The sequence below is a fragment of the Solanum tuberosum genome, unplaced genomic scaffold, assembly GCF_000226075.1.
Source record: "Solanum tuberosum cultivar DM 1-3 516 R44 unplaced genomic scaffold, SolTub_3.0 scf00227, whole genome shotgun sequence".
NCBI classification, from domain to species: Eukaryota; Viridiplantae; Streptophyta; class Magnoliopsida; order Solanales; family Solanaceae; genus Solanum; species Solanum tuberosum.
The window spans coordinates 912,467-923,598 of record NW_006239150.1 but is presented as its reverse complement, the minus strand read 5'-3'; the positions used below and the strand labels follow the sequence as shown (position 1 = coordinate 923,598).

Genomic DNA, 11,132 nt, shown 5'->3' with positions numbered 1-11,132 from the left:
AAAATATTAAAACCTTTTCCTAAAAAAAAAACTTATTTATGGTAAGAAATCAGGGCAAATAAACCCCAACAAATCTCCCCCTTGGCCTGAATTTCTGACAAAATAAATTTGTCCACCTTCTTCACATAATCTTTAGGATCTTGCATCTCTTCTCCATAATCTCCTCCATCAAATCTACGTCTCGACACAGAGAACCTCTCTGAAACAATTTCTCCAACAAAAATCTTCATTAAGATGAGCAATCCACTATAAATATGAGAGTACAAAATATAGAGAGAAATAATCTCAACCAATTCACTCGGAATACATGGAAGGTTCACACAAGTGATAACATATCAAGCTTGTGACCCACAAATTCTCCCCCTAACCAAAATTCTCAAAGGCCTTAAGACTACATTGTGAATGCTGATTAAGTTAGAAGGAACAAACCTCTATTTATAGAGTCCTAAACATTTTCCTACAAGAAAAAGACTAGTCAAAATATTAAAACCTTTTCCTAAAAGGAATACTTATTTATGGTAAGAAATCAGGGCAAATAAACCCCAACACATATTACCTGTCGTCTTAAAAGGTTTTTACAAACCTCTAAGACGACATATACTTAATAGTCGTATTTGTCTAAACTACTTATTATTCGAGCAGTAAGTGTGAAAATGAAAAAAAAGGTTTCAACTTAGTATTACTTCATAACTCTGTGCAGGCCATGACATATAGAGTAAGCCATCATTCGACATCTGATGATTCAACAAAGTATCGTTGTGTAAAGGAAATAGAGCAATGGGGAACAGAGAAAAACCCGGTAACCAGATTTAGAAAATGGATTCAAACAAATGACTGGTGGGATGATCAAAATGAAACTAAACTCCGCGGAAACATCAGAAAACAGGTTTAAGATTCAACCACCATCGCGTTATTTCGTACTAAAATCTGCCAAAAAATTCAATATGATTGTTTTTTGTCCTGTTTTTTTTTATATCTCAGGTAGTGGAAGCAATCCAAGCTGCAGAGAGAGTGGAGAAACCTCCATTGACAGACTTATTTGGTGATGTTTATGACAAAATTCCATCAAATTTGCAAGAACAAGAGAGGTTTATTAGAGATACTATTAAAAAATACCCAAAAGAGTATCCTTCTGATGTGCCTGTATAAGCTATTTCCCCTGATTTTCGCTAGACATGAAAATTTTGTGGGACTCTCTGTTATACAATATTGCGATGGGGTTGAGTGCATGATTATCAAGTACTAATGCAATATAATTTTTGTTGTATTCGACTCAATCCTTTGAATAAAATATATATATATATATATATATTGAGGCGATTTTAATTGCAATTCAATTAAGAGAACAAGATAACTATTTGAGCTTTTCCTCATTCTTCTTCATTTCCAGCTAATTTAGTAACTAATCTCTACTTTGGACCCAAATAATATTCCCCAGTGTTGCAAAATAATATTTCTATTTAAAGGGACATAAACTTAATTGATGTTTACACAGCTAGTAAACTATTTTTGCTAAAGACGATATAACCAAAGAACTAGGGCTGGGTTAATAGTCTAACTAACTGCCTTACAAGTTACACCTAAGATAGGAGGACTTCTCTTATTTATTGTCACACGCTGCTTTAAAGAGGTTTGAAGGGTTTTCTAATTGATGTGATAATTTTGAAAATAAATTATTAATTTATTTATTTAAAGTCGCAGTAATTAAATTTTGACGTTCAAGTCACCATTCTTTGGATTTCTAATCAAAAGGAAAATTTAACTTGTAAAGTTAATAAGAAATTATTCTTTAAATTAAGGGCAAGATGTTAGGTACTTTCAAAATCATGTGATTCTAGCACGATCTCTTTGTTGACTAATATCAAAACTCGCAACACGACACCACCCACACCACCCACACACAATAATTTGATTAAAGGGCTAGAAGCGTAGCCACACACGTAGCCATTTCAAATTAATATTTGTTTGAACATAACCGTACACATGACCCAACACATTTTATTAGAGAGTTAAGGAGCATACATAAAAAAAAAGTTTAGTGTATGATAAATAAGTAAAATAATATTTTTGAGAAGCTTGTTTGCCCGGATAAAATGTTTCCAAAATATTTTGACCAACCAAATATGAAAAAATCGGAAGAATATTTCCTCCATACAAAACATACTCTAAAAATTTCTGCCTACTGTTCATCTTAAACCCCATTCTCATGCATGGACAATTTTCATGGTTGAAACATCTTCTAATTTTCAGACGAGGTTGGTTCTCACTGATTTTAAAGTTTTTTTTTTTTTGATTTATAGGTATTTATTAGGAGAAGAATGAAATGTGTGCATTTATTTGACCTTGCATGGGGTAAATATTTGAAAAAGAAAAGATAGAGGAATCAAAAGTTCCTTGCAAATTAGGCTAATGTCAGATTGCAAGTGATAATGACATTTTTCCTGTGCTAATATATTTTTGTCTCTCATAAAAATAAATTTGTATTTTGTGTCATTTAATATTTTATCCATAATGGTTAATTAAATCGAGACTCGAATAATTTATTATTAATAATTAATAAAATGATAATCAATATTTTAATAATCAGGAAAATTGTTAAAAATACTCCTCAACTTTGATTTATTAGTTGACTATGTCTTTACTGTTCAAATGAAGTTATTTTTATCCTCACCGTCTACAAACTTGTCACATGTACCCCTCAATTGGATGAAAAATCTCAAATCAACAAAAATGACCTGATTTTACTTAAATTATCCAATTTTAACCCAATTTGACCCACCTAATCATATAACCTATTCATCTTCATCTTCACCCAAAACCTTCATCTCCGACCAGCTCACCATTGGAACCACCATCCAAACCACCAAACAATTTCATTTTTACTCTCTTCTTCGACAACCCATAACCAAACATCCCACCATTGCTTCAATAATCAAACACCCTTCCTCTTTCAGCAATTGGGTAATTAAAGTAAAATGGGATCATTTTTGTTGATTTGAGATTTTCCATCCAATTTAGGGGTAAAGGTAACAAGTTTGTAGACGCTGAGGGTCAAAATAACTTTATTTTAACGGTAAGAACATAGTCAGCTTATAAATCAAAGTTGAAAGGTATTTTTGACCCTTTTTCCTTTAATAATTTAACATATCTACAAATTGACAACTGATAAATCAAATCACCCAATAATATCCGAGTGAAAATGTCTGTCGGGTGGTCCTGAACGTCGTCTTTGAAAAGGTAAGAGACAACCTTGTCCAGTGAACCATGTTGTACTACATTCCTATTATTTTCTCCGTTTAAAAATAGGTCTGTGTTTTTAATTTAGGCACACTCCATAAGATAACTATTTATTTTTAGAAAGTAAAATTTACTTATCCTTAATAAAATCTTGAAAAATTATTTGGGTAAAGATAAAATTGAAAAAATATCATTAATATCTACTTAATTATATGAAAAATCACTTATTTTAAAACAAAATAAAAAAATAAAAGCACCAGTTTATAATTTGAAAAATGAGGGAACATAAATTTTCCGTATTACACATAATAAATGTTTCCGATAAGGTTGTTGTGGGTTTGGCCAACTTAATTTCTATACTTTTCCGTCTTTATTTTGTCTATTCATTTTTATTTATCCATTAATTTTAAATGGGAAAAATTCTTTTGGCCAGAAAATTTGACCAAAATGGTAAAATAACATATTTCACACTATGTTATTTTACCTTTTTGAGCATTTTTATCCTTTTAACTTTAATACCTTTTAATTACAAAATAGAAAAAAAGACCAGTTTATTTTAAAATAAAAAGGATATTATAGACTTTTTAAATTTCTAGCCAAATTCTGACTAAATTCTGGCCAAATTTTTTGGCGATTTAGCCAAATTTCTCAAGAATTGATAAAGGAAGTGCATATTTTATTGTCTATGCATATTACAGTCTTTAATCTTCTTACTTCATTTGTCTTAATTTCTGTACTTTTCGATCTTTCCTTTCTCTATTCTTTTTTTACTCGGTCATAATAAATTTTACAGAATTCTCAAGAATTAGTAAATGAAGTGCATATTTTATTATATATCCATATTATAGTCTTTAATCTTACTTCATTTGTCTGAAATTATTTATCATTCTTTTACTTTATACATCTCTTAATAAATACTAAATTAATTATAGTAAGAGATTTTTTAAAACTATTTTAACCTTGTTGCTATTTTAATTTTTTAAATTGAACAAGTAAAATTAAGATTAAGTTTCTACCATCTTCTATATGATTAATAGAAAGGCCCCGACTTATTTTTTAGAATTTAAGTTCGACCTCGATTTTTTTTTTTTTTTTTTTTTGGAGTGAGGAGAGGTAAATTCCTTGTCGAACTGTCATCTATTGACCTTGATCTTTTTTTATTTGTTTTGAATAATATCAAACCTAATCTAGCCTTTGTAAATCACAATAAAGCAAATACCTAACTATGGAAAAAGTTCCTTAAAGGTGAGTTAGGTTAATGAATTCGAACATAGGATATTTGTTTTGTAGCTATAATAGCCAAGAGCAAAAAGGGAATAGAAATTTAAAAGCCAGCAAAGTGAGATTGACTTGAAATGGGAAAAATATAAATGAGCCCATGTTACGTTTAAGTGTAAGTAGTTGGTAGTGTTGTAACTTGTAACTTGTACTACAACTGGAGGAAAAATTAATACTACTAATTGAAAAGAAAAAAAAAAGATTACAACTGCCTTAATAAAAGCATATAAACACATACGGTATATTTATATGTATTGGACTACAATGTAGATATCAAACATCGTGTGAAAAACAAAAAACAAAAAGCTAACTTTAAAGGATAATTGAGGTCCAATATATGTATTGAAGAATGACAAATTTAAATTATTTTCAATATATTTGGCTATTTTTATGCATTTTCCATAATTTTGAAAGTAAGGAGACTTGGATGAGTAATTCTAAATTAATTTATACGCTTTCTCTTGGTTTGATTGAATCCGAAATTTAAGAAAGTAAGAGAAACTTCTGAATTAAAATTTTTAAACTCAATAGGTGTATAGTATCACAAATATCTTTTTAAATCTTGTGATTTTAATTATATCATGTTAAAATTAAAGAATTACAAATTATATAAAATAATATTGTTTTAATACAGATGAAAAAGTAAAGTAAGCCACCACCCCTTTTTGCTTGGTGACTCGAACTCGCAACCTTCGGGTTGGAAGTGAGGAGTTCTTACCATCCAACCAACTCCCTCTCGTCGGTGAGTATTGTTTTATCTTACCAAGCATGCGTTTTTTCTTGTGATATGAAGCATGCGTTTATCTTGTGATATCACGTTTATTCTTCCTCCTATATAATGAGTAAGTACCTACACATTACATACTTTAACTTTAGCTCATCCACTAGGACTTAAAGGCTATAGTATCCAAAAAGTTTCAATGGCAACTTGGTTTTTAAGAAGTTCGAATAATCATGGTGTCATACGAAAGCTGCTGATGGCTTTTTCCGGCAAGTCTACCACCACCGTCGTACGGAGATGTTTCGGGTCAATGGAAGCTGGACAAAAACTGGATCCATACAGTTGTGACGATGATTATCGTGAAAATATTGATCACCGAAATCAGGCATGTTTGAACTCTCTCTTCTTTTTTTTTCTGTTGAATCGTAATTTTATAATTACTATAGTCAATTTCTCAAATGGTCACTGAACTTATAGAAATATTCCATTAAAGTAACTTTTCAGTTATGCAGATATTTTCAATAAGGTGAGAACTAATGAAAAAAATTGAACCTTTTAACGGAAGTTTGTACATATATCTTTTTAGGATGCATTTTAAGACCGAATACCTATTATACAAAATTCATTTAACCCATTTTAAATTGGTCTTTAATAAAGTAAATTATATTCCTATAATAACTAAAGCAAAAAAATAAGTGCAATTTGTATATACGACTTGATTTTCCACACAAAAATATAGAGGATATTAAAAAGTGTTAAAGGGTACGTGTAAAGGAAAAAATAGATAAGTAATATAAAACGAAGAAAATATATCATATAAGTTGAAAAAAAAAACAATTAATTACTTAAAAATTTTCATCTTTTTCAATTTGCATGATACTCTTCAACTCAAACTATGTCTGTTTGTTTTAAGGGAAAATACATTAACATTGTTCAAACCATTAGTAATTTACATACATTTTTACTTTAGGAATGACGTAAAAATTACATACTATTTTTGTTTGAAGTGATTTGATGACATGCCAAAGATTGTGTTTCTACCTTTCAAAAGCAAGTCAGAAGGGATAAAAAAAGAAAAAAAGGAACCAGACAGTACATGCAAAATGAATGATATACTTAATTACTCCCTCCGTTGATTTTTATTATTTGTTTTAACGACCGAAATAATAATAATTAATATGAATATTTTATTATAATATTTATATTAATTGATATATTTTAGATATGATTTGATGAATAAATAATTAATATTGTAACCTTTTTTATTGATATGTTAAAAGTGAAAATTTATATTTGAAATAGTGGGAGAAAAAGGTGAACGGAGAAAATACTTTTTTATTTTATTTCTTCCGTCCATTTTATGCGACACATTTTCCTTATTAATTCGTTAAAAGAATGTCACTTTACTGTAGTTAAATATAATTTAAATTTAATATTTTTTTACATTTAATGAAAAAATTTAGAGTCACACAAATATCTAAAAGGAAAAATCATTTTGGCATAAAATTTGGCCAGAATGATAAAATAACATATTTTTCACTATGTTATTTTACTTTTTTGAACATTTTGATCCTTTTTTAACTTTAATATCTTTTAATTAAAAATAAAAAAACTATTAATTTATCTTAAAATAAAAAAAATATTATAAACTTTTTAAATTTCTGTCAAATGGCCAAATTTTCTATTGTCAAACGGCTTCACGTAAAGTTAGTATTTATGAGGCACCCAACGCCTCCATAACTAGCCGCTACATTTATTTCTTTACACGTCATAACAAAGAACGACCAACTTAATTTAAACAGCCACAAAATCCCCCACCCCCTTCAAAACAGAACAATCACATTAATTACTCCCACTTACCTAAATTTTACAAATTTAATTTATTTTTTTTAATAACAAAATTTTATTTATACACAGGAAAATATGAATTAATGTATTAGAAAATCTTATTTTCTTCTATTCAAATGATAAATCATTCAACACGAAGAGATTTTCTCAGATGACAAACGTTTTTCCACCTCTAACCTTAAGAATTGAGAGCCGTTAAAATAGGTTTGACCCAGACAAACCTAACCTAGCCCACTATTAAGGCAAATAGTATTAAAAAAGTATAATTTACATAAATCCCATAATGTTAACAACTAATTACATTATTTCCTACTCTTTTCTAAATTACAAAAGTTCCTTTTAAAATTTATGAATTTCGGATACATCACTGGACTTTCCGGATATATCAGTAGACATCCGGATACATAGGTGAGGGATGTGTTAGAGAGGAGATAGGACATCTGAATACATATGGGAGGGATGTATCAGATAAGGGAGGAATGTATCGGAGAGGGGATAAGATTTGGATACATAGGGAAGGAATGTATCCGAGAGGGGATATGATATGGATACATAGGGGAGGGATGTATCCGAGAGGGATAGGGATGTATCAATTAGAGGGAAGTGAGGTATCCGAGAGGGGATTTTTGAAATCTTTTATACAATAGGAAATTTTAGAGATTATGATAAAATAAGATATGTATTTTGGTAATTTTTTCTAAAAAAATTTAAGCTCAATCAAAACTAAGGCCTATAAGCCCAACCCAAATCATCTTGTTGGCCCTTGAGGCTGGGAGGAGGTCACAGGTCAGACCATGGATCAAAAAATATTTAATCTAAATTTAAAATTTTAAAAAAGATAAGTAAAAATATAGAAGTAGTGATTATCGGATAAGTATTAATGTCGTACATAATATTTTACTCATTTAGCATTACATCCTAATTACCAAGTATATAAATTGCATTCATGAAAACATTTCATTTAAACATTCTGATGATGGTGAAAATACATTAATACAGTAAACAAACATGGAAGGTAGATTGAATTATTGGTGAAATATTAAAGATACAAATAAGGTTAAATTAATCAAATGACTCTTTTTATTACTAGTATTTTCTTAAAACACTTGTAAAGACACTTAAAAATGATACTTAGGGAGATGATTTATATAAGGTTAAAATTTTGATCTATAGAGTATAATTTAGTTGTATTTGATATTTGATTGAACATGAATGCAGAATTTGGATTTTCCAGGTGGAAAAATTCCATTGACATCACAATTGAAGTTTATTTCAGAAGCATCCGATAAGAGATTACCATGTTATCGAGTTCTACATGACGATGGATCTCTAATTTCTAATACCATACATGATCAGGTACGTACGTATGTACGTACCACAATTGAATCTTTAATCTTACTACTTAAATTTTTTTCATCTTTCATAAATATGTGTTTCAAATTCAAATTTCCCGCATTTCATTTTATTTGACACTAATTTATTAAATTAGTTAGGGGAAGAAGTAGCTGTGAACATGTATAGTGCTATGGTTACTTTGAAGACAATGGACACTTTCCTTTATGAAGCACAAAGGCAAGGGAGGATTTCTTTCTATATGACCACTTTTGGTGAAGAAGCTATCAACATTGCTTCTGCTGCTGCTCTATCTCCACATGACTTTGTATTACCTCAAGTAAACGACGATCGACCTCATTAATTATGTATATAGTTTAATTTTATACTGTCAGTACATAAAACTTAAACTTATATTGCAGTATCGAGAGGCAGGGGTGTTACTATGGCGTGGCTTCACCGTGCAAGAATGCACAAATCAATGTTTTGGGAATAAGGATGATAAAGGGAAAGGCAGGCAAATGCCAGTACATTATGGTTCTAATAAACATAATGTTATTACCATATCTTCACCTTTGGCGTAAGATATTAAATTCTTAGTAGAAATCGCGATAATAATGTGCTAGCTACTACTTATAATTACTCTGTTTTCCCCTGTACATTCAGCACTCAGATATCTCAGGCTGCTGGTGTGGCTTATTCTTTGAAAATGGATAAAAGAGGTGCTTGTGCTGTTGCTTATACAGGGGAGGGTGCAACTAGTGAGGTAATTAATAAATGATCACTTTGAAATAATTTACATTCTAATTTCACCAATTACGGTTCGAAAAAGGTAATTCTCGCGATAAAAAAAACAATGCAGGGAGATTTTCATGCTGGATTGAACTTTGCAGCTGTTATGGAAGCTCCTGTTATCTTCATATGTCGGAATAATGGATGGGCCATAAGCACCCCTGTACACGAACAGTTTCGAAGTAAATTCACTACTTCTGTAGTCTTAATTTTATATGACGATATTTGACTAGACATGAGTTTTACGCAAGAAAGGAAGACTTGTGACACATGATGTGATTAATCTATATTGAGTCCTCCTCCGCGCTTTGTTTGTTGTGGCAGGTGATGGCATTGTGGCAAAGGGGCTAGGTTATGGAATAAGAAGTATTCGCGTAGATGGGAATGATGTTATTGCAGTTTATAATGCTGTTCGTGCAGCTCGTAATATGGCAATTAGTGAGGAAAGACCAATACTTGTTGAGGTGAAACTTTATTGACATTTGAATGCATCATATAGGTAACAAATTTGTACTTGTGTCCTTATTTTGGTGAAAATGTCAGGCAATGACGTATCGAGTAGGACACCATTCGACGTCTGATGATTCCACAAAGTATCGGCCAACAAATGAAATAGAATACTGGAAAACAGCCAGAAGCCCCATTGCCATATTCAGAAAATATATTCAGAGAAATGGTTGGTGGAGTGACGATCAAGAATCTGAACTCTACAGAGATGTCAAGAAACAGGTATGGATGACAAAATTAGCCCATGAAATTATGACCTGCCTAATCCAATCCACTCATTTATTAGCTCGAATTGACCAAACCTTTGTGAAAATATATTAAGAAAGTTTTATTAAGTTGTTTCAGTTTAAGTAACATTTTAACCCGTTCATTTGACACCCCTGAGGATATTTCATTGTGATGCGGCAGGTATTAGAGGCAATTAAAACAGCAGAAGGAATGGAGAAGCCTGCATTGACAGAATTGTTTAGTGATGTATATGAACAAATGCCACCTAATCTCCATGAACAAGAGAGGTCTATTAGAGATGCAATCAACAAATATCCTAAAGACTACCCTACTGATTTTCATGTATAGCCTAGTATGCAAATGATGTAGTATCGTTTTCTGAGAAATTAAAGTGATGTTACTTTAGCATATAATTCTACTCGGCAACATATATAATAACTTTGTAATCGAATAGAGGTTCATATTTTATTCCAATAGATAAGCAAGATATAAATACAATATACTAGGTGCTAATTTAGGAAAGAAAATAAAGAGGGATTCCTACAAATCTGCTAGCTAATTATGAAGGATTCCTACAGATCTACTAGCTAAAAATATGCCTATGTATACTACTAAAATGATGTTTACATACATTTTGTAACACTCCCCTCAAGTTGGAGCATAGATATTAACCATGCCCAACTTGTTGCAAAGGTAATCGACTTGAGTTCCATTTACCGCCTTCGTAAGCAAATCAGCTAGTTGCTCTCCTATCTTCACGTAGCTAGTAGAGATCAAGTTTTCTTGAATCTTCTCACGAATGAAGTGACAGTCAACTTCAATATGTTTAGTTCTTTCATGATACACTGGGTTTGAGGCAATATGAAGAGCAGCTTGATTATCACACCAGAGTTTTGCTGGCATATGATGCTTCAACCCTATTTTAGTTAAAAGATGATGTATCCACATAATTTCACATGTAGACTGTGACATAGCTCTGTACTCAGATTCTGCACTGGATCGAGATACAACACTTTGCTTCTTAGTCTCCATGCTACCAAGTTTCCTCCAACAAAGATACAATAACCTGTAGTGGATCTTCTATTAATCTTGGAACCAGCCCAATCAGCATCTGCAAAACACTCAATATGAGTATGGTTGTGATTGTTATACAATATGCCAAGTCCAGGAGCTCCTTTCAAGTAACATA

At 31.0% G+C, this 11,132-nt stretch overlaps 2 protein-coding genes across 2 annotated transcripts in view; both read left to right on the top strand.

Annotated features, from left to right (window-relative positions):
* The window catches only part of LOC102587744 (2-oxoisovalerate dehydrogenase subunit alpha 1, mitochondrial-like), a 6,806-nt gene extending 5,580 nt beyond the window's left edge, over nt 1-1,226 (top strand). The window contains exons 8-9 of the mRNA XM_006356656.2: nt 701-886; nt 982-1,226. Of these exons, the coding sequence (XP_006356718.2) occupies nt 701-886; nt 982-1,149 (354 nt within the window). The 3' untranslated portion in view covers nt 1,150-1,226. The remainder of the gene's footprint in view (nt 1-700; nt 887-981) is intronic.
* Nucleotides 1,227-5,321: 4,095 nt separating this feature from the next.
* Nucleotides 5,322-10,415, top strand: LOC102587414 (2-oxoisovalerate dehydrogenase subunit alpha 1, mitochondrial-like). Its single transcript, XM_006356655.2, has 9 exons — nt 5,322-5,621; nt 8,303-8,440; nt 8,574-8,756; nt 8,839-8,996; nt 9,083-9,182; nt 9,279-9,390; nt 9,533-9,672; nt 9,752-9,937; nt 10,124-10,415. Exons 1-9 carry the CDS (start codon nt 5,436-5,438, stop codon nt 10,289-10,291), a joined length of 1,371 nt encoding a protein of 456 aa, XP_006356717.1. The 5' UTR covers nt 5,322-5,435; the 3' UTR covers nt 10,292-10,415.
* The last annotated feature ends 717 nt before the right edge of the window (nt 10,416-11,132 follow it).